At 47.3% G+C, this 24137-nt stretch overlaps 1 protein-coding gene across 6 annotated transcripts in view; it reads right to left on the bottom strand.

The window, feature by feature from the left end:
* LOC147608559 (uncharacterized) overlaps positions 1-24137 on the bottom strand; it is a 200142-nt gene that overhangs the window by 162394 nt on the left and 13611 nt on the right. For all 6 annotated transcript variants that reach the window (XR_015264444.1, XR_015264445.1, XM_086788985.1 and 3 more), the window contains exons 3-4: positions 8649-9137; positions 8226-8564 (exon numbers count right to left, since the gene is read on the bottom strand). Coding sequence is in view for 4 of the 6 variants with exons in the window: in XM_086788985.1 (XP_086645111.1) it covers positions 8226-8564; positions 8649-9137 (828 nt within the window). In the remaining 2 variants the exon portion in view is untranslated. The remainder of the gene's footprint in view (positions 1-8225; positions 8565-8648; positions 9138-24137) is intronic.

The following is a 24137-nucleotide window of genomic DNA, read 5'->3' as shown; positions in this document are numbered from 1 at the left end:
AGCTTCCCACTCTCCCTACTTGTTGCTTCCGGATGCTCCCTACTGATGTATTGTAGGGCTAGATACTTACCTTCAGTCCTTTCTTTTCTTTTCCAGATAGTGTATCAGATGTCATATGGTTGTAACTTTGGTCTCATAGGTCACTTTGGCCTTTTGAAGACGTTAATATAACATTTCATTTCATTTCATTTCTCTACACTTCTGCGTTTTGTTCTCCACAGCACTTGTCTCATTTTCCGTTGTGCATTCCAACATGGTATCAGAGCCCCACGTGGCTTGAAGCTTCGGAGCTTGAGGGTTTGCTGATTTTTGGTGCTGATTGGAGATTTCTTGGGCTGTTCGGGGCTTGGAGATCGGGTAGAAGGTGGCCATCAACGGCCATCACCGTTGGACAGCCACCTTGCATATTGTTTGCAGCTACTTCTTCATTTTTTTTCCCACGCACCCTCCCTTCACAAGACCTTGTGAACCCTTGAGATGGCAGATTTGCTTGAGATGGCTCAGAAACACATGAAGATCCCCACTCTTCCCACATTGCCGATGGGTCGACAATTGGACAGGACCAACTATGGCATCTGGAAGGTAATGATGGAGTCTATCTTGGAGTCTTATGACTTCGCTGATTTCATTGTGGTTGGTGCTCCAGGGCAAGAGTTGGAGGACAGGGAGCTTTTACCCTCTACTCGGAAAGAACGGGAGGCTCAGGCATAGTTATGGGCTCGTGTCAATGCCCTTGTGCATTCTTTCACCTTCCTTAATTGCACACCACATGTGATTAATCATATCAAACATATGACGCTAGCGAGAGGGATTTGGTAGCATTTGGCTTCTCTGTATAACAAGGTATCACCCATGAAGAGAACTTCCTTGGAAGTGCAGATGCGGGTGATGAATTCTGCACAGTCTTCAACGATGCGGGAGCACATCAACAAGTTGCAGGCTCTTCAACAGGAGGTTCTTCAAGCTGGGAAGGAGATATCTTCAGAGGACATGGCCATCACTTTGCTGTCTTATCTGACCTCTCAATATTCAGCTTTCTACTCCTCTTTGATCACCAGTGGGAGGCTCAACACCATCACATGGGAGGAGCTTGTGCCTACGGTCTTGGACCAAGAAGAGCATTTAACGAACCCTCTACAAGACGGAGGTACTGAGGCCTTGATTGGCCAGTAGTCGAAAGGCCGTAGTAAGGACAAAGGGAAGTCTTCACAGGAGAAGTCTTCTGAGCAAAAGCTCGACTTGGATCGTGATGCCTTGAAGGCAAAGCGGACCTGTAACCATTGTGGCGAGAAAGGCCACTATTGGGGAAGCATTCCTCCCAAGTTCTTTATGTCCCATTCCTTGGTTTTCATCTGTTGTCAGTGCATGAGGTTTGCAGGTTTACAAGACTGGTGTACGGGTGCAGTTTGATGAGCAGTTTGTTGCTCTTCAGGACAAAGCAACAGGCCAGGTTGTATGGGAAGGCAGAGTGGAGAATGGGATTTACAAACTCTCAGCACTCTCTCTTACAGGTTCTCACTTAGGTGATTTGTGGCAGTTTCGCCACGATCACTTGAATGAAGATACGATGCGGCGGGCTTTCCGAGACTAGATGGTGGATGGCTTGCCAGATGTTGGCAGCAGCAGGCAGGGACATTCCAGTTCTTGCGTTCGTGAGTCAGAGGAATCTTTACAGGTGAATTATGCTTTGATGTCTCATATCATTCAGGACAAAAAGCCTACTGCAGTTGAGGAAGCTTGTTCCCATGGGACTTGTAGGAAAGCCATGCCAGTGGTGGCAGATGGTGACTTGCAGGAGGAGGTGTCTTATGAGCAGCCTCCAGGCTTTGAGATTCCAGGTCCAAAGGGGGTAGTTTACAAGTTCCGGAAGACCTTTTATGGTCTTCAACAGGTTCCCGGGACTTGGCATACCAAAGTTATAGTTATTGATCCTTGTGAGCAGGTTGATGCCTCTTTGTTTCGGAAGCTTGTTGGTTCATTGATTTGGTTGCTGAACACCAGATTGGGCTTGAGCTTTCCAATGGGGTTGTCGAGCTCATTCATGCAGACGCCTTTGAAGACTCATTAGGACGCAGGGTTGCAGATCTTGCGGTATCTACAGAGTACAAAGGATCTTGGACTCTTCTATGACACTAGAGGGGGAACGACAGATGGAGTCAGACTCCAAGGTTGGAGTGACTCAGATTGGGGAGGAGATCCAGACATGAGGAGATCTACATCAGGCTACGGTTTTACCCTTGGCTCAAGAGCTATTTCATGGAGCAGCAAGAGGCAGTCAACTTTTGCCTTGTCTTCTACATAGAGGCAGAGTACCGGCTGTTTGTGGTGCTGCTTGCGAGGTGGTGAGATTGCAAAGGTTACTTGGCGACATTGGGTTTCCACTGGCGGAACCTACAAGCATCCAGAGTCACTTTGTTCGTGAGAAGATTTTCGTCGGTGACATCTTGCTTGTTTATTGTTCGACGGAGGACAATGCCGCGGATCTGTTCACGAAGTCTCTACCTCACGCTATGCTCTAGTAGCACTCCAGCTCACTCGGGTTGGTTCCACATCCAGGAGCTGAGAGGGGGTGTTAGCAGTCGTCTCCTGTCTCTACAGTGAGGGCCTTTGTTGTGGGTGTGCCCGCCTAGGAGCTTTTCTCATTTTTCCCCATTTTTTCGTGTTTTCCTCCCTATTTTTATGGTCGTGGGGGCAGTCTTGTGCTGGCCGACTGGTGATTTTTCTCTAGTTGACTGCACGGGTTTTGGCAGATTGCATTTATGCTGGCCGACTGCAATTTTTTGCTGGTCGTGGGCATATCTGCTACTATCGGCTGCTTTTAGGCTGGCCGACCAGCACTGAAGGGTGGTATAAATACCACCGTTGGTCCCCCACTTCCTCTTGTATCAGATTCTTGTGTATTTCCCTTCGGCCCCCTCCAACTGCTACTCCTTTCAGATTAACTTCCACGAGCCCCACCCTCTCCCATGTCCTCCTGTCACCACTCTCTTCACTTCCACTCAGCTCACCTCTCTTGGGCTATCAGGTCTCGCCTCCTTGCCCCTTCCCATTTTGGCGACCCCTCCCTCTGTGCATCCCTCATCCGCAATTTTCCCTCCTCCGGCCACCCTTCCCTCATCGACCGCCTCTCGGCACAGCACATCACCACCCTCCTTGGTCCCCCACACCCCTCCGCGGCCCACCGCAACTCCAACACCATGATCACCGACAGGTCGCTCACCGAACTTAGTGCCACCACCATTTCTATCCTCCATGGTAATGGTTCCTCTCCACCGGACCTCCGCCACCTCCAACTCTACATCTTCTTCAACTACTACTTCCTCTTCCGCGACGTCCCCTCCACCCCTCGGCCTCTCATCTCCACCCACGCCACAGAGGCTTTCTATTGCCTCTGCACCGACACACCCTTTCCCTTCGGCCACCTCATCTACGAATCCATCCAGGCCAAATCCTTCACCCAATTGGCCTTTGCACACCCAATTGGCCTTGCCTCTCGTGGTCCCCACTTCCTCTTGTATCGGATTCTTGTGTATATAGCAAAGTTTATACAACTTCTCTCTCTCTACACTTCTGCGTTTTGTTCTCCACAGCACTTGTCTCATTTTCCGGTATGCATTCCGACACTGTGCACCCCCATACCCGATCACAAAAAAACAAAAAAAAAATAAAACGACCCCAATACCCCTTGCGCACCCCCATGACCCTTCTGTCCTACGCATCCCCACCGACCTCCTCCTTTCCATCTACGCACCCCCACACCCCATCCACCCCCTCTTCGCTCCTCCATCTGCGCACCCCATACTACCCGATCAAAAAAAAACAAAAAAACAAAAACAAAACAACCCCAACACCCCTTCCGCAGTCCCATGCCCCTTCTCTTCTACGCATCCCCACCGACCACCTCTTTTCCATCCTCGCACCCAGACACCCCCTCTTCGCTCCGCCATCTACGCACCCCCATACCCAATCAAAAAAAACAAAACAAAACAAAACGACCCCAATACCCCCATGCCCCCTTCTCTCCTACGCATCCCCACCGACCTCTTTTCCATCTTACGCACCCCCACCCGCCTTGCCTCTCGTGGACCCCCACCCTTTTCAACCTCTCCAACTTTCAGCGCACCCAACCGCCCATCTCCACTATTCCCAATTGGGCACCCCATTGCCTGAATTCCTTCACCCCTTTCATCGTGCGCATCCCCGGCTGCCCTTTGCACACACGTCTGCCCCCATTTCGCGCATACCCATCTTTCCTTGAGCGCCCCCCATGGCCATCTCTAGCGCACCTCCATACCCGCCGTTGTGCACACCAAACGGCAATCTCTGTAGCGCACCCCCCTTGCCCCCCCCCCCCCCCCCCCCCCCCCCCCCCCCCCCTTTTTTCACACCCATCTTTCCCCCTTGTGACTACCCATTCCCTTGGCGCATAACCCTTGCCATGCCCTTAGTGCACCCCTGCCTTGTGCAGCCCCTGCTGCCCTTCCTTCACCCAATTGGCCTTTGCACACCCCAACACCATTCCCCTTGCACCGTCTGCCCTCCTTTTTTTTCGCTCACCTTCTTCTTGCGCACCTGCTTTTCAACTTCTCCAACTTGTGCTCCCCACACGCTCCTTGGCACCCCTCTGGCCCCCCCCTCTTCGCAACCTTCCTCGCCATGGCTTCCTCCGACCCCCCTCACCCCCTCCGTCCCAAGGTCCTCACGCCCCCTTCCTCTCCATCCAGACAACCCTCCACCTCCAGGCGGGCGCACCAGCCACACCCTGAACCAAAACCCGCACACTTTATTGAAGCGGCACACCCCGTAGATGTCCCCCTCATCTCCATTAATTCTAACAACGATATGCCGGTGAACAACGTCCGCATATCTTCTTCACCCACCACCACCCCCACCAACTCCTCTTACTCCGTTCCTAATGCTAGCTCTAGAAGTGAGGCGGACGATCCCACGTGTTCCTGGCGCCCGGGAACATCCCCCTTCTACCTCTTCCAATGTCCTATCCTTCGAGGTCACCCTCTTCCCTATCACCCCACACCACACCTCCAACTGCTACTCCTTTCAGATTAACTTCCACGAGCCCCACCCTCTCCCATGTCCTCCTGTCACCACTCTCTTCACTTCCACTCAGCTCACCTCTCTTGGGCTATCAGGTCTCGCCTCCTTGCCCCTTCCCATTGGCGACCCCTCCCTCTATGCATCCCTCATCCGCAATTTTCCCTCCTTCGGCCACCCTTCCCTCATCGACCGCCTCTCGGCACAGCACATCACCACCCTCCTTGGTCCCCCACACCCCTCCGTGGCCCGCCGCAACACCAACACCATGATCACCGACAGGTCACTCACCGAACTTAGTGCCACCACCATTTCTATCCTCCATGGTAATGGTTCCTCTCCACCGGACCTCCACCACCTCCAACTCTACATCTTCTTCAACTACTACTTCCTCTTCCGCAACGTCCCCTCCACCCCTCGGCCTCTCATCTCCACCCACACCACAGAGGCTTTCTATTGCCTCTGCACCAACACGCCCTTTCCCTTTGGCCACCTCATCTACGAATCCATCCAGGCCAAATGCCGTCACTTCCGCATCTGGCACCACACTCCGAATGGCTCTAGTTTTTTGTGGTCCTCTGCCCGCTTCCTCACTCCCATCCTTCTTCCCCTCGCCCATACCGGCAGTATCCCTTCTCCTCCTCGCCATCAACACCACCGGGTTCGGGCACGGGTACGTCAAGATTCCCCTCGCCAATGCCGCCGCCCCACCTCCCGCAGCTCCAGCCCTGTGGTCACCTTCGCTTCCTTCTCCCCCACTATTGCTGCCACCACCATATTCGGATCCTGGATCTCCCCTGCTTCCATCCCCATCACCCCCAGCACCACTGCCTCCACCTGCACTCTTCCCACCCCCGCTCCAATTTGCATTCCTGCCTCTTTGTGACCCCCTACTGTCACCCGCACCCCCCTAGCTTTTGATCTCGAGCTGCTTCCTTCCCTCGAGGACATCCACTCCTCACCATCCCTCGAGGACATCCACTCCCCACCATCCCCACCCTTCCCGCCACTTCTTGTCCCACGGCGGCCGTAGACACCTCACTGGGCCTCTCCACCCGTTCGCGTGACACCCCACACTCACCATCCTCTTCCTCGCCATCCCGCACCCCCAATGGCTCTCCCTTCATTGATGCCACTCCTGACCCGCTTTGGAATGTCCTACCCTTCACAGGCTACCCCCTCTCTCCCTGCCTCGCCCTGCTCGTGCCCGCCACCTCGTCCGCTCCTCCGATAGAATCTCCCTCGACACACGGATCTACTTAGAGCATCTCACGGACTACTTCATCCTTCTCTCTCGCGAGTAGAAACAAGGGTTAGGCCTCTCTGTTGGAGTCACGTCATGAGTGCATCGAGCTGCGCCACCTTCTTACACCATCCGAGAGCCGGCGATCCACTTTGGAAGTTGAGTTAGCCTCCCTACAAGCGTGCCTCACCACCACTGAGACCGACCTTGAGGCTACTCGCTCTCCCCTTGAGGCCGCACAACATAACCTCCTCTTCGAGCTTCCATCTCTTCGGGAGCAGGCAGCACAGCTTCAAGGGATTCAACAGACACTCCAATTCGCTTTTGGTGGTCTTGGCATTGTTCCTGTGGCACCACCCTCCAGCACTCCTATGAGCACCACTGCTACCACTCAGGGGTTTCCTACCCATCCGAGCTCCCCCGGTCCTTTTGGTGGATGGCTATAACTTAGGAGGAACACACCACTCCTCGTTCTTTAATTTACTTATTTTTCGGACTGTTTCTTGTATGTTATTCTACCTTTCATGGCAGCTCATTGTATATACCATCAGAATTGCTACGTGGTTATTGCTATATTGTTCTTGGTTGGATCGTTGCTTAGTTCAGTTTGACACACACTAGCATGCATCAGGTTTTAATTCTCGTCTCAGATGCGGCCTGTGGTGGCCAACTCTCCTCACCAGTCTTTCTTGTGAACATCTGGTGTCCTCCTTCCTCGACAACCCTCATGGACCTGTGGTGGTCACACTTCTTCAGCACTTTCTCCTGGATCTGTGGCAGTCCATTTGCAGCTTCACCTCCACATGTGCCTCTCTGCTTCTGTGTTCACTGGGACGGTGAACGGATTAATTTGTGGGGGACCTGTAGCCACCCTCACTACCAATGGTCAAGCACCCAAGATCGGGCACCCCAAGGTCAGGCACCGCAAGCTCCTGAACCCCCAAGATCAGGCACCCCAAGTCAGCACCTCAAGGCCACCCACCAGTCACACAAGGTGGGAATCTCCAGCGGCCCACTCCCAAAGTTTGGCTACCCACTTGACTGACGGAAGCGGTGCTCATCTACTTGTGCGCGGCACCTCTCACCTACTCCAACGGCATCTGTCAGTGACCACTTTTAGCACTTGGCTCATGATAGCCCAAGGGGCCACGCCCATTGTATATAGAGAGACTACTGTACTAAGAGGGGATCCCCAATGCAATACATGGTTTTGTGGTGTCCCAACTCTTGCCTACTTCTATCTTGTGATGTGTGCATGCCACTCTAGGTAGCTCGTGTTGTATTCCGTTCTTGAGTTTGTGTGAGTGCGTAGTGGAGTGGGGACAGAGAGGTCGCCATCTCCCTAGCCTGTGCCAACTCCTGAGGGTATACTACCCAAGAGAGGACCCTAGTGATCTGTAGTGTGCCGACGCGATGGGCAACCGGGTCTGCTACAGAAGGCAAGCAACAGAAGGAAAGAAACCCTAGCACATGGGAAAGTGTAAGTGGCTGAAGCTGAAGAAGGTAGCTGCTGAAAGGAGTACGTGGCATGAGCTGGGAAAAAAATGAATGCAAGAATATAGTGAGTAGAATAAAAGCAGGAGATGCAAGAAGACTGGAGAAGGTAGCTGCAAGGAAGGAGAACATGGCAGACGCTGCGAAAAATGACTGCAATAAGTTGGATAAAAGCAGGAGCTGCAGGAATGTATGGTGGCCTGTTATGACACCATAACCCTAAGAAAGGGCCTAGCACTACTCCATAGAACATAGTCAGGATACATGCCTCAGAGTGATCCTGTGAGAGATTCTAACACATTGTTTAAGAAAGTAGGGGCGCCCTTACGTGTGAAGGCATTTTGCCTTGAAAAAAGCACACTACCAAACGAGACATGAGGGATGTTCCCCACCTTTGAACATGCAAGAAATAGGTGTGGAATTCGTTTGAACTAACCTGTCATAACAGTAAAAGTCAGAGAGTAGCCACCAACAGTTCTGCCATTGTTTGAAACGTAAACACTTTGAAGACCCACTTGATCTGCCACAAAGCTGATATTATGGTATCCATTTCGGTCAATAGCAACGTTAAAGCTAGGGTAACTTGTGAGATTTGTCTTGAGATCTACCACCGTAACATTCCATGGATAATCAAGGTCTGACCTTCCAGTCTTTCCTGCAACTACATTTCCATACTGATCCTTGAGTGCCACTGTTACCTCTAGTTTGTCTCCTGGATAATACACATGGGATTTATCTGCCCAAAAAATTGAAGAAGATTGCGGATTGATTTCACCTGCATGTGACCAACCCCAAAGTTTCTTCAATTATGTGATTGCTCTGAAAGAAAACCATATTGAAACCATGCCAAAGTGCTCACCTGCAGCAACCTTAATTGTCGCTCCCAGTTGTATCATCTGCAGCAAGTCTGCTGGAGAGCCAAGGTCATTTGGTTTGTTTTCATCTAGGACTACAACTCGCAAAAGGTACTGATAAATGTCACTTGCATAATTGTTCTGGATTACGCAAGAAACTGGGTAGGAACCATTGATCAGAGCAGTCATGCTTGCAATGTTGCAAGTGGAACCCGGTGCTCTCATATAAATATCTGACAGCAACCATATTCCAACCTGGATTCTGTTTGGAGAAAATGGCCCTCTGTACATACTGCAAGATCTGCAAGTTGGAAAAGCATCACAGATGAGCTCCTGTCCGAAATAAGTCTTACAACCGACATTATCACAGTCGATATCATAAGCTCGCAAGCTGAAATTGAATGGTTGGCCCTCAATAACAGTAATCCTCCTGCCTTTAAGACTAATCCTTGTGCAGTCTTTACTAAGTTTGTAAGCAGAGTCTACTAGAGTGCCTGCAATATAGAATGGAAATTCAAGTCAATGTCTGAAACGGCAATACTGACGTAAAATCTTTTTTGCAAACTGAATTCTTACATAAAGAATGAAATCAGGGTCCTTGATACCAAAAAAACATGTAAGAAAACAAAATGTCTGAGCTGCATCAAGTACATGCCCAGGCATATCTGATCCTCAGATGACACAGGGATGTAGTGTACCATGCTGAGAAACAGGCGCAGCCTCAGCAGGACAAATCCCAGAGAGCCATCACAGATTGATTTGTGGTACACACATCAAAGTCCACCACCCATACCAGTGCCTCTGCTCCGACTTCAAAGCCCACCACCCATACCCGGGCTCCAGCTCCACATCCTAGAGGAGTTCTTAGCAAGAGAGCCCGATCCATTCTACGAGCCAAACGCCTTTGACCCAGAGCATCAGGACCCTCCACCACACAAGGACAGATCCGGGAGTTTCTCCACCGACATGACATGGTACTACCATAGAGGCCTGACCCTCTTTCTGCCCTGAGATTGGTACTCACTGAGGAGGGATCATAGGATAATCATCTGCTATCTCGATGAATACACATTCGTGTTTTTTTCCTTTTTCCATTTCCTTTTCAGTTCTTCCATGGCTCCATATATACATGGTACTAATGGTCTCATAGACTCTTGGGCTTAATCTCTCTATATGTGTGTGCATGCGTGCGTGCGTGCGTGCGTGCATGTGTGTGTGTGTGTGTGGCTATCTCAAAAAGCAATAATCTTTTTTTTTCTTAGTAAAATGCCTGCTGCAGCAGATGTTGGTCAATAGATAAAAGCCATGCTTGGTGGATGCTTTGTGGAAGGGGTTTACTTTGCAGCAAGAGGTTTTCTATGAGGTTATTCTCACTAAATCTAAGCATAAACAAATGCTGTTGGAAAAATCACCCTCGTTCTTTGGTCAACAAATGGTGCATCTTGGTCACCCACCAAGGATTATCAGAATTTTATCAAACACGGGTGCCCTGTATGGGTTGAGGTGGTGGACCTCCCAGTTTATATGCGCCTTGCATTGCCTTTCTGGCAGAATCATTGGGTAAGGTTGTATGCCCTCCCAGATCCTCTGCAATGTTAATAGATTCTATATCCTTTGGGATACAGACAAACAAACCCCTGACAGGGTTGCAATGGATATTGAAATGCAAGGCATTCTGACACAAGAAGTTTTCTTTAAGCTTAAATGGGAAAATTTTGCAGGTTCTTGCTTTACTTGCAAAAAGTTTGGCCATATGCAATCAGAATGTCCTTCGCTTTTACTACGGCCGCCTGTTGCAACCATGCCCTCTCCGCAATCGGGTCCCATGCCATCTATGCAAACTCAAAAGAGCAAGAATGTTAATCATTCACAACATACGTGTCTGGATAAAGGAAAAGCAAAAGTTGCCTCGACAGGTCGTCATGTGATGAATGTGAAAGATAAAGACAAATCTCACTTTGATACATGGCAGACTCCCAAAAAAACAATACCTTCTAGACAGAGACCCCTGGTCTCTCGTAACTGGACGGAAGAAGCTTCTACATCTACTTCACCTTCCCCTATGCCAGACACTTCAAGCAATATTACAGGAGTCGGAAGGATGGGGGCTGCAGTAGTCAGAGGTGATTCTTTGTTTGCACATGATGCAAAGAATTCCATGCACAAAAATATGGCTGAATTTCAAACTACAAAACATGCTTTGCATGGTGACTTGATCAGTCAAGCTGCCATGCAAGTTGAGGTGTAGCCTCTAAATCGCTCGCATTGTAAATATGGCTATACCAATCTAGTGTTTTACTTACAATATACAAGGCCTCTGTGATGTGAATAAATGGAGGCTTCTTTGGTCATATGTAAATACTATGCATCCCCATGTGGTTTGTTTGCAAGAGCATAATCAACATAGTTTTGCTGGAAGACAGGAAGTCTTCTCTGGATATCAAATCTTCTATGTAGGATCTTGATCTTGTTCTAGTATCCTCATAATGGTCAAGCATGATTTACAGCCTGTATTAGCCCACAATGATCCAAATGGCCGTTGGCTTGTGGTACAATGTATGATTCAAGGAGAACTCTATGAATTTGCGAGTGTTTATGCTTCGCAAACTTCAACAAATAGAGCTGAGACGTGGCACTCTTTACACACATACCCATGGATTTCTAATGTTCTCATCAAAAGGGATTTTAATAATTTCCCTAACTTTCATGACAACACCTCTCACCACTCTCATATCATGTCCTCTGAAAGGCATGATTGGATGTAGACAATGACTTCTTTAGATGCATGTGATTTATGGACACAGCTCATGCCCCAGTCAAAGGGTTATACTTTTCGTCATAAAGCTGTTATGCATTACTCAGCACGTTTGGATAGATGGTACCTTCTGAATGCCGCGCAATGTGAAGCATACACATGTAAGATGTGGATTGATCATTCACTCGGCCTTTCTGATCATTCGCCAGTATGGCTTGCCCTGTACTTTGTCATGGCTGACAATGACTGTCCCTTACCTCATAAAAGATTTGGTCTATGAGGAACACTCTAGTCTTTGTTAATGATGGCATGCAAAGTGTAGATCCTAAGAAAGTTATCTGTTTAGTGAAAGCTAACATTGCTAGTCTGGTGAGTGTAAACAGATGGGAGTTAGATACAATGAAACTACTCACTAAGACGATATTGGATTGAGCAGTTTCTGTGGGTAGTTCTTCTCTTGATTGTTTGAGAAGACTAACCCACAGTTTATATGTACTCTTTTCATATTATTAATATAAATACATCTTCACTATAAAAAAAAAAGATTGCTCATGATTAATAACAGTTATTAATATAAATACATCTTCACTATAAAAAAAAAAGATTGCTCATGATTAATAACAGTTATTTGTTGCATGCTTTCTTTGTTGATTTGGCGCATACAGCTGTGTTAGAAGTCATCTCCTGTCTTTACTGAGACACCAGGGCTGTCACACTTCTTTGTTCCCACCCACCCACCCTTTTTCAGATTACATCCCCGCAATGGCAGATTTGTTAGAGATGGCTGAGAGGCATGTGAAGATCCCTACACTCCCCACGTTCCCGGTGGACCGTCAGTTGGACGGGAACAACTACGGCATATGGAAGGTTATGATGGAATCTGTTCTGGAGTCTTACGACCTTACTGATTTCATCATTGTTGGGAAGTACAGGAAGGGGAGTTACCGTTGATCGTAAGAACCGGGAGGCACAGGCATAGTTGTGGGATCGTATCAATGCCAAGGTCCGTTCATTTATCTTCCTCAACTGCACACCGCAAGTAATCAATCATATCAAGCATATGACGCTGGCCAGAGGTATATGGCAGCATTTGGCTTCTCTTTACAACAGGGTATCACCCATGAAGAGGATTTCCTTGGAAGTACAGATGCGGGTTATGAGCCCTGCAAAATCGTCAACGATGCGAGAGCATATTAACAAGCTGCAGGCTCTTCAGCAGGAAGTTCTCCAAGCTGGGAAGGAGATATCGTCAAAGGACATGGCCATAACGTTGCTGGCACATTTGCCCTCTCAGTACTCAGCATTTTACTCGTCTTTGATTACCAATGGCAGGCTCAACACCATCACGTGGGAGGAGCTTGTGCCCATGGTCTTGGACCAGGAGGAACGATTCACGAACCCTCCACAAGGTGGAGGTTCAGAGGCCTTAACTGGCCAACGGTCGAAAGGCCGTAATACAGGCAAAGGGAAGGCTTCATCGGAGAGAAGTCTTCTGGGAAGAAGTCCGACGCTGACTACGAGAAACTAAAGGCAGAGAGGACTTGTAATGATTGTGGTGAGAAAGGCCACTATTGGAGGCAATGTCCCAAGCGGAAGACCGAGAAGGGTGAAGATTCCTCAGCAGCAATCATGAAGACTCCGACTTTTGTGCACTTGGAGGTGATGGACACCGATGTTTCATTTTCTGCAGGCAAGGAGGAGGTTGGAGGACTCTCCGCAACGGATACTCAAGAGTGGATTCTAGACAGGGGTGCTTCCAGGCACATGACTCCTTCCTGCTTGGATTTACAAGATCTCTGCAGGTATTCTGGTCACATTCTTACTGGGGATACATCCACAATCCCAGTTCACAGTGAGGGCAAGTTGGAGATAATTCCCGATGGCAAAGGAGGGAAGCATTCCTCCCCGGTCTTATATGTTCCATCCCTTGGTTTTCATCTGTTGTCAGTGCATCAGGTTTGCAAGACTGGCGTACGGGTGGAGTTTGATGAGCATTTTGTTGCTCTCCGGGACAAGGCAACAGGCCAGGTAGCGTGGGAAGGCAGAGTGGAGAATGGCAGTCTGGTAATGGACACTTAAGTGTGGATACGCTGCAGGTGAAGGCTTTCCGGGACCACATGGAGGATAGCTTGCCAGTTGATGGCAGCAGTTGGCAGGAACTTTCCAGAACTGATGTTGGTGGTTCTTGTGTTCGTCAGTCAGAGAAAACTGAATAGGTAACTTATGCTCTAATGTCTCGTAGTATTCGGGACAAAGAAATTCCTGTAGATGAGGATGTTCTTTCCACGGGGACCTCTTGGAAAGCCAAGCAGTTGATTACTTGCAGAAGGAGGTGGTTGTTGCACATTCTCCAATCTTTGTGGTTCCGGATTCAGAGGGGGTGGTTGACAGGTTTCAGAAGGCCTTGCATGGTCTTCAACAGGTTTCCAGGACTTGGCTTCCCACCGTAACAGGTGTTGATCCTTGTGAGCAGTGTGATGCCTCTTTGACTCGGAAGCAAAATGGTTCATTGATTTGGTTGATGGACACCAGATTGGACGTGAGCTTCCTAATGAGGTTGTTGAGCTCATGTTTGCAGATGACTCTTTGGGAGGCAGGATTGCGTATCTTGTGGTTTCTGCAGCATGCAAAGGATCATGGACTCTTTCACACAGGAGGGGGATTGATGGATGGAGTCCGACTCCACAGTTGGAGTGACTCAAATTGGGGAGGAGATCTAGACACGAGTCATCTTTTGCCTTGTCGTCGCGACAGAGGCAGAGTACCGGGGTTGCAGAGGTTGCATGGCAGGATTGGGTCTCCACTGGAGGAACCCACGGTCATCCAGAGGCACTTTGTTCGTGAACAGTTCGTTGTTGATGACATCTTGCTAGAGTTCTGTTCAACGGAGAACAGTACAGTGGACCTCTTCATGAAGTCGCTATCTCAGGATTTGCTCAGGTGGCACCCCAGCTCCCTCCCTGTGGTTGGTTTCACAGTGAGGAGCTGAGAGGGGGTGTTAGAAGTCATGTCCTTTCTTTACTAAGACACCAGGGCCTTTGTTGTGGGTGTGCCCACCCTTGTAGGTGTGTTCTCATTTTTCCTCACTCCCCGTATTTTTTCCTATTTTTCTTGGCTTGGGTGGATGCCCAGTGTTGGCAGGAGGGCCCATGAGCTCGCCGACTGATGCTTCAGTTCCACGACCTCACACATGCACTGGCCGACTGTTGTTGACAGCTGGCCGACTGGCTGTCTTGGCTGGTCGTGGAGGTTCAGGGCCTGTCGGCTGCCCTTCTACTGGCCGACTGTTGTTGACAGCTGGCCGACTGGCTGTCTTGGCTGGTCGTGGAGGTTCAAGGCCTGTCGGCTGCCCTTCTACAGGCCAACTGCATCATTGGGGCCATATAAAATGGCCCCACAGCCCCTTGCCATTCTTGTATTGTATTCAAAATCTTCTTGTGTATAGATAGTAGAGTTATACGCCTCTCTCTCCATTGCTGTCTATCTTCTGCACTTGCTCTTGTGTTTCTAGATTTGGTCATCATCTCCGCTGCGTATTCTGACAAGTTGTGCATCCTCTTCTCATGCACATGCAAGACGATATAGATTTTGCTTGGTTCAACTTTGTACGGCAAATGCAAGCTGTGATACAAGCATATAGAAGGTGGTATATGGGAGAGAATAGAAGACAAGTTGAACAAGCAATACAAGAGTGCACGGAAATCAACCATTCTAGAGACTTGAATACAAGATGCAAAATTGGCAATACAAGAGTTCACGGAAATCAGCCATTCTAGAGACTTGAATAATGATAAGCCACAGCTGTTAACGCAACCTGAATTTTGTCTGCATTGTGAGAGGTGCCCAAGGCTCAAAACAAAGGTGGAGTGTGGAAAAAATAAATAAACAAATGATGATGTGTAATGAATCTTGGGTGGCACGGACAGCATGGCAGCGGGAAGGATAAGAATAGGTGCTGGAACACCAAAATAGAAGGTGTATGGAGAAGAAAGGGAACTGGCACAGTTGTATGGAGAAGAAAGGGAACTGGCGCAGTTGTTCCAAAAAGGCAGCAAAGCGGCAATGGACAAAAGAAGGAATCGAGAGAATTTACAAGGGGGGAGATAGACGAGTGGGAAAACGAGAGGAAAAAGAGAAGCAAGTGAGAAAAGAGGGGGAAGGATTTACAATGAAGAAAACTGTTGCAGACGGGAGGGCTTCCAGTTCTCGAGGGTCAAAGAGATTGAAGCGCAATCCAATTGAGGAGGATTTGGGGAAATGAGAGCAGAGAAGGTGTCTTGGTCTAGAGAACCGAACTAGAGATATGTCCCTGGTTATCTCTGAAAGGCGACTCTGTTGGAGATGTGGTTTACTCCAATTTATGCTCAATTGTTGCTGTTGTAGGTCAGCCGTGTGCTGAATCGAGTCTGTCTAGGAGAAGCTTGCAATCTTATTCAGTGTATTCAATATAGTTAGGATAGTTGTAGGAGCATACCTATTAAAACTCTTAAGTTTTCAATATGTTTTGCTGACAAGTTTGAACCGATTGTCTCAGGGGTGTTGAGATAGTTTCTCTTTTTTTGTGAACAGAACAGTGAGTTTGAAGCTTATACCTATGGCATGGATGTGTGTTTGTTTTTTGGAGTTAGTTTGAGTTAACCTGTTTGTTTTAGTTGATGTAGAGCACCTGTGAAGAAGTGTTTGACAATCTGGGGAGTCTGAGCTGTCCTTTAATAGAAAAAGTCATCTTCTATTGAGAGAATGTTGTCTGAATAGGGACAGCAGGGTGATAGCTACATGCAGTTATGTGTCTAGGGAGTCAACTAATGAAGTAAAAAGTTAGTTCTGGAGCAAGCACTCTCAGCTCTGAGTCCTCTAAGATCTCCAAACCCTCTAAACACTTGAACCAAACCAAAATATGATCCTTTGGACATCCAGCTGACCACCTTCAAGTCATAGTTGCTCCAAAATGACCCACAACCCAATCTGACTTCTGTCAAACTTGACTCAGAATGCCTTCGGACCAAGGTTGTTAGAGGCGTCAGAGGCGTTTGGTACGAGGCGGGTATGGTACGCGCCTCGAAAGACTCGTATTTTTTAGAGACGTTAGAGGCGTGTTAGAGGCGTTTGTTTTATATATATATATATATAGTGATAGATAGATATAATGTATATAGTGAAAGTTGAGAGAGAAATGAAATGAAATGAAATGAAATGTTATATTAACGTCTTCAAAAGGCCATAATGACCTATGAGACCAAAAAGTTACATCATGGTGGATCTGATACAATGTCTGGATAAAAAACCAGAAAATGAAAAATAAAGATGATACTACTGGCACCTAGAAAATGAAACTGGAACTGGAAGGTAAACAGAAACCCTTATAGGGTGTGAATATAGTGAGGGGGGGGGTACGCTATGGAGGTGAGTGGAGTACACTGAGGGGATAGGGGGGTACACTATGGAGGTGCCTCCATCTCATAATAGAGAGAGAGAGAGAGACTAGAGTGTGTATGTATGAGCCTTGAGGGAGGGACAGAGAGGTGTGTATGAGAGAGAGAGAGAGTGTGTGTCAAAGAAAGAAAGTTGTATTAAATGTCTGCAAAAGGCCAAAATGACCTATGAGACCAAAATAGTCCATCATCATCATCATCTGGATACATCATCAAGATTCAAGGGTACAAAGTAAAATGAAATGAACCGGTAGAGTATAGAGAGAGCTCCAAAAGTGGGTAGAAAAAACATCATCATCCTACTGTGTTTGAACTTTGAACTTTGGGTCTTGAGAAAGGCTCGAGGGAGGGAGGGAGAGAATGAGGGAGAGAGAGAGTGTGTGTGAGAGGGGCTGCCTTAGGGCCCTTAAAGCCCCCGTCTAAAGACTCAAACCAGCCCCAAAAAAAATAAAAAATAAAAATAAAAATGTGGACACCTCGATCGGGCAGTCGTACACCTCGTATGCCTCGAACGCCTCTAACCGCTAGAGGCGCGCCTCGTAACAACTATGTGCCTTCCTGAGCACTTCAGAGGCTGCCTCCTCTGCGTCAAAGTCTACTTGAAAGAATCTTCCCAAGTAGCCTTCCATCTTTAAAATGGAGCGCAAAGTCGGAAGGCAATGCTGTCAACACCCAGTCACAAGCCTAGATACGTGAGGTGTGGGGTGAGAGCCAAGGATTTTCCAATGAGCGATGTCTTATAGTCTTTATCGATTTCGGTGAAGAGGACCACAAGCTCATCTTGAGAGAAATGGATGGTTCGCTCGGCCGGAGGGGACTGATTAGCCATGCTGCTCATTAGGATAAAAGGCCGACTTAAACCCTAGACTCCCCTTTTCTCCAGCTCTCCCATGAGGACGTTAACTAGACTATCTGGTTCAACCTCCTTAGCCTCCACATACACAGCACATGGATTGCACCTTACCGAAGATGCACTTTACAGAGATCATTTCCTCAGGTTCACAGAGGAGGGCTTCATCCATCAAGCAAGCTATGTCACAAAAATCCTTACAGGTTCTATTTTTTTTTCTACTGTTCATGTGTGGCATGTGGAGCCTGACATGACATACATGTATGGCTGGTGCAGCCTAACATGGTGTGTCGCTGTGGCATATGGAGCCTGATATGACAGTACATGTATGGCTGGTGTAGCCTGACATGATAGTACATGTATGGCTTGTGGGGCCTGACATGATAGTACATGTATGGCTGGTGTAGCCTGATATGACAGTACATGTATCGCCATGGAGCCTGACATGAAAGTCTCTAGGACTAGCTATCTTGGAGATCTTGTGTATTTATGTTCTGGGAAGGTTCCGGAGGTATCACGAGCCCTGGACATTTTATCGGATACAACTGAGCAAATGGGTGTTTCTTCCAATATATTTGCACTCATGTGTGTGCATGACTTTGATTTTATCTTTGGATGACTTGTCTTGTGTGACTAGACAATGCCTGAGATTTCTACCTGTGTTGTCCATGGGGCTGGGGACGCCTGGGCACCCTGTGGACGTGTATGTGCACACCTGTTTGGGACTGACAAGTGGTCTACATGTGTTTTGCAAGTGGTAAGTATTCCCAAAAACTCAATTTACAGCTTTATGAGTTCACATGTTAATAATTATGGGTGCAGGTTCACACTCACTTATAAGTGACCGGACAACTTATAAGTGAGTACACATTGAGCAAGACTTATTTAATACACGTGGCGGCCAAAGACCGAGCACTGGACATTATTTGGACCTCCTTCATGTAGGCGCCCCTTTCTGGACTAGAAAAACACACGTGTGGGCTATTTTCAGCGGGGAAGCCTCTATTATTGACAAAAACTCCAGATTGGAGGGGGGGCCCATGCTTTTCAGGGTGCATGAGGGCTGGTCGTCTGGTTTTCAGCCTGTTGGCAAGTTTCTACAGCCATCCATCGCGACTGAAGTTCACCGGATGCATGGGAGAAGCTGGCCGACTCCTTCTACATGTTCTCCACTGCTGGCCGCCTGATTTACAGCTTGAATAGAGGCTGGACAGAGGTTAAAAACAGGGAGGAAGAGCTGGTCGTGGGCTTCTAGACAATTTTCTTTCCGACCGGAGGTTCGCAGGCTTGTGTACAACTGCTGGTTGCTTTCTTCTGTGGCTACTGAGGGTTGGTCGACTGCTGAAAACAGCCTTTGAGGGCTGGTCGACTTGCTCTATGAGCTAGACAGGAGGAAGATGATGATGTTGAGTTGTCCCGGGCTGATGTAGGAGTGCTATGGGCTGTCCATAGTTGTCCTGCATGTGCTTGATGCCGAGAATGCTCACTTGTGCTGAGAATTGTCAGCAAATTCAGATTACGTCATGTTTTTCTTGTTTTCATATTGTATTGGAAGAAACAAGTGCAGCCAGTGGGGTGAACCCTGGGCACCCGGCACCCGCAAAGTTGTATTGGAAGCAGACTCCTTTTTGGTAATCTAACCATAAAGGAGGGGGGTCAGCCCATCTTCTGGCCCCTAGTGTGGTGTATTGTGCAGATTTATCATCTTGTTTTATCTGGCATGCTTATGTGTATTTTCAGATTTCATGATTGATTAGATTTTCCGTGTTCAGTTGCCCCTTCCGTTTACATTGGTATCAGAGCCTCGCTTTCTACACAGTTGTGCCTAATATGATGCTGGATATGGTTGTAAGGAGTCATTATCTGTGAGAGAAGGTTGGGATTCTCAGGTAGCCCACGTCTTATTGTCACGCCTCGAAAGAGGTTACCTTTGGTTTAAGCCGCAATGAGCGTGTGGAAAGACTTTGTGGCCCTCCTGTCTGTGTAGGGGCACTGTTGCACCCTTGCAGTCTATTCAGTATCATACTTGGGAAACTCGTACAGAGCAATTCTAGGGCATGGAAAATTCTTTTCTTTCTGAAAAGCTAAAAGATACATTATGGCCAGCCAGTCTGATCATTATGTGGAGGACTCTATCACCCGTATTCGCCGCATGCGAGAACAAGATAGAGACAGGGATCATGTTGGGGTTTTGGTGGGTAACGATCCATCGTTACCTGCCAGGGTTGGGGATCAGCAGGATATTGATGCCTTGATGAATGAGCTTGAAGAGCTCCGTGCTTTGCAAAGAGATCCTGATGTACGGTCATAGAATCAAAGTCTCATGTCAGGGCTGATGTGGTCACTTTTGATGCAATTGCCCAACAGATGGGAATTGACAAACCTCGAGAGTTGGCTGTTGCTTATTTAAAAAGCCGTGGCGAAGTTGTTTCCGATGATGAGGGCAAGTGGGTCTTCACACGGCAACCTCGCAAGCTATCCCGTGAAGGGAATTCCGATGATGTGAGAGGGCATGCAGCCCACACCAGTGATGTGAGAGAGCATGCAAACCGCACCAGTGATGTAAGAGGACATGCAGCCCGAGCAAGTGATGTAAGTGGGCATGCAGCCCGAGCAAGTGTTTTGAGGGGGCTTGCAGCCCATGCAACAGATTTGGGGGGGGCATGCAGCCCGAGGAGATGATGTACATCGACATGTAGCTCGTGGGAATGATGAGGGGTTTTCAACCCATTTGAGAGATGCACAAGATCTTCATGCATTGTCGGTGGTATCTCCACCTTCTAGGTATGTTCTTGCTGCTAAAGTTCCATCCAGAGTGGAAGGTGTTACGCGGGAAATCAGCCCTAGATCTGGGCATCGTCGCCAACGTAGGCATGACGAGGAGGAGGATGTATTAGAGCGTCGGGATGCCCGTCATGGCAAGAAGGCCAAAGAGTTCAAATCAGGGGACAAGGACATTAAATTCGAGAGCTATAATGGAAAGTTGGATGCTACCAAGGCACTTGCTTTCATAAGGCAATTTGAAATAGCCTTTTGCACTAAGGAATTTACCGAGAAATCTATGCTCAGGCATGTGGGTATGCATCTTAAAGAGACTGCAAGTGATTGGTGGATGGCAAAGCTTTTGGATAGGACAGCTGCCCGTACATGGAGTGCTTTCAAAGAACAATTTTATGATCAGTTCCTTCCTCCTCACTTTGAGAAGGATGTACGAAAGAAATGGGATTGGCTAACACAAGATCAAGGCGAATCCGTTTCTTCTTATGTTTCAAAGTTTTGGCGGGTTCTTCTCAAAGTCACACCTTTCATGACGATTAGTGAGGATGAGAAGAAAAGAAAGTTCGAGTCAGGACTGCAACAAATCATTCAAAAGAGCCTTGCAGTGTACCCCCACAACACTTTACAAGAGCTCATATATTCAGCAACTATTTCTGAGGAGTTGCATAGGAAGGGAGCATCAAAAAGACAAGGATTCAGCTCATACAAGGGAAAATTCAGAGCTGGAAATGAGCAGAAAAAGGGTGGACAACCACCTAAGTTTATGTCTCGTGAGTCCAAGGATGCAAAAGGGGGCTTAGAAAAGAAGCCAAGGGGTAAAAAGGATGATCCCAAGCTGTCCAGACAGTATATCTTTGATTGCATGAGAGAGGGGAAGTGCTTCTCATGTGGGAGCAAAGATCACATGAAAGCTCAATGCCCCCAGAATCTCAAAAAGAATAATGTGCAGAATGCCAAACCGACTGTGAATGTTATACCCGATGTTCAAGGTAGCACTGCACATGAATTAAAGAGCAGGATTTTATGCAAAGCTTGGGGCAAGTAAAAGGACCAAACAGCTTTATTCCTTTTTGATAATGCCTCGACAGATAACTTCATATCCATATAGATGGCTGCTGCTCTTGGGTTAAAGCTTGAGGAATTGGGCATGGACTTTCATCCAGATGCTGCCTTGAGGGCAAGGAAGTTAAGGTCACTCCCATCATTGGGAAGCTTCGCATACAGATTCAGGGATATTTGGATCATGAAGACTTCCTCGTGGCACCACTTACGGGATGTGATGTGATACTTGGGATGCCTTGGCATTACCGATTGGATCCCAAGATTTTGCACAAAGAAAAGAAAGTTATGTTTACTCATAGGGGTAAGGAAGTTTGTATTGATGCGGGTACTACTGGGAGTACCATACCCGTTGTAAGCCATATATCTATTTCAAAGGCAATAAAGAAATCAGCTTGTTCTTACTTGGTCTTTGTACGTGATAATGTTGAGCATGATGCTATAGCTCCCGTAGATCAAGATAAGATTAATTTCTTAAAAGAATATGCTGATTGTTTTGCTGATTCACTACCAGGACAGTTACCCCCAGAGAGGCCAGAGGATCATTGTATTGACATAATCCCTAGGAGCTCTCCTCCTAACCGACCTCCTTATAGGGTGAGTGTTGCCCAAACAGGAGGAAATCATGACTCAAGTAAATGATTTACTTAAGAAGGGGTTGATAAGGCCAAGTTCTTCGCCTTATTGTTCTCCAGTTGTACTTGTGCAGAAAAAGGACGGGACATATAGAATGTGTGTTGATTATAGGGCCCTTAACAAGATTACTATCAAGAACAAGTTTCCGATTCCTCGAATTGATGATATTCTTGATAAACTTGATGGAGCTACTTGTTTTAGTCGCATTGATCTTCAAAGTGGTACCTCAAGATGTGCACAAAACGGCTTTTCGAACATCATTTGGACTATATGAGTATTTGGTTGTGCCATTTGGACTTACAAATTCTCCCGCCACTTTCGATAAAATGATGGACAAAATTCTTAGACCTCACCGCAAGTTCACAGGAACTTTCTTTGATGATATTATCATTTTTTCAAAGAGTGAGGCTGAACATAAAGAGCATCTTGCCATTGTTTTTGAAGAGCTAAGGAAACATAAACTTTTCATCAATGGGAAGAAGAGTGAATTCTTCTTGTCAGAAGTCACTGTTTAGGGCATACTGTCTCCAAAGATGGAGTACGCATGGATCCCGCAAAGATTCAAGCCATCAAGGATTGGCCAAAACTGTAGAATGTGCATCAAGTTAGGAGATTTATTGGTTTATGCTCTTATTATCGTCAATTTATTCGACACTTTGCTTTCTTAGCTTCACTGTTACATGATCTAACGAAGAAGAAAGTAGCATTCCGTTGGTCGGATCCCGAAAAGACAGCTTTTCAGAAGTTGAAGGATGCCATCATATCAGGGCCAGTTCTTATTATTCCAGATTTGCATAGACCTTTTGTGGTCGAGTGTGATGCATGTGGAGATTATTTGGGGGCTGTTTTGAACCAAGAGAGACATGCACTGGCTTTTGAAAGCCGCCGCCTGCAACATGCGGAATTGTATTTACAAGTTTATGAGAAAGAGTTGTTAGCCCTTATTCATGCCCTTCAAACATGGAAGCATTATCGTTTGGGGGCTAAATTTATGGTAAAAACAGATCACCAGAGTTTACGGCACTTTGTTACACAGCCTAAACTCTCGGAAAAGCATCTAAGGTGGGCAAACCTCTTGTCCATGTTCCATTTTCAGATTTTGCATACCCCAGGAAAGAAGAATTTGGTGGCGGATGCTTTGTCACGCAGGCCTCAAGTGCATGCCGGAACCACTGCCTATCATCATAACGTACAGGGATGCGAGATATGTATGCTTTGGACACAGATTTTCAGCTTATTTGGGCTGATTTGAATAATGGTACTAGTGTCCCATCTTATTCGATTAGGGATGGGTTTCTGATGATGCAGAATCATATTTGTGTAGTGCGTGAATTACGCCAAAAGGTTATGGAAGAGTGTCATGCTCCACCATATGCTGGTCATCGTGATATTCTCGCTACTACACAGGCTTTGGAAAGATATTTCTTTTGGCCAGCTCTACACAAGCTCTACACAGGGATATTGAAGCTTATGTGCGAGAATGCATAGTGTGTCAGAAAGTCAAGTTTCACAGACACAAGACACCTGGTTTGCTTCAGCCCTTACCCATTCCCCAGGAACCATGGGAAAGCATTGCTATAGATTTCATTATGGATCTGTCGAAATCAACACATGGAAATAATGCTATATGGACTATTATAGATCGTTTTAGCAAACAGGCACACTTTATTCATGTGACGAAAACAATCAAGCCAGAGCACATGGCAAAGTTGTTCTTAGCTCAGATTTTCAAACATCATGGCATGCCCAAGTCTATTGTGGGGGATAGAGATCCTCGGACTACCAGTTTATTTTGGCGAGCATTGTTTGATAATATGTGCACAAAGTTAAGTTTTTCATCAACCTATCATCCTCAGACGAATTGTAATATGCAGAAGCTTCGAAGAAGAATCGGTAACTTTAATACTCAGAATTCAGCACTCTTTTCGCGACGGAAATTAACGCACAAACTGAAAGGAGATGCGCAAAAAATAGAGAGAGAGAG

This window comes from Cibotium barometz, chromosome 53, assembly GCF_041138505.1.
Source record: "Cibotium barometz isolate CiBa-2024 chromosome 53, ASM4113850v1, whole genome shotgun sequence".
Classification (NCBI taxonomy): Eukaryota; Viridiplantae; Streptophyta; class Polypodiopsida; order Cyatheales; family Cibotiaceae; genus Cibotium; species Cibotium barometz.
Note: the sequence above shows the minus strand (reverse complement) of the source record. Positions and strands in the feature narration are given on the sequence as shown.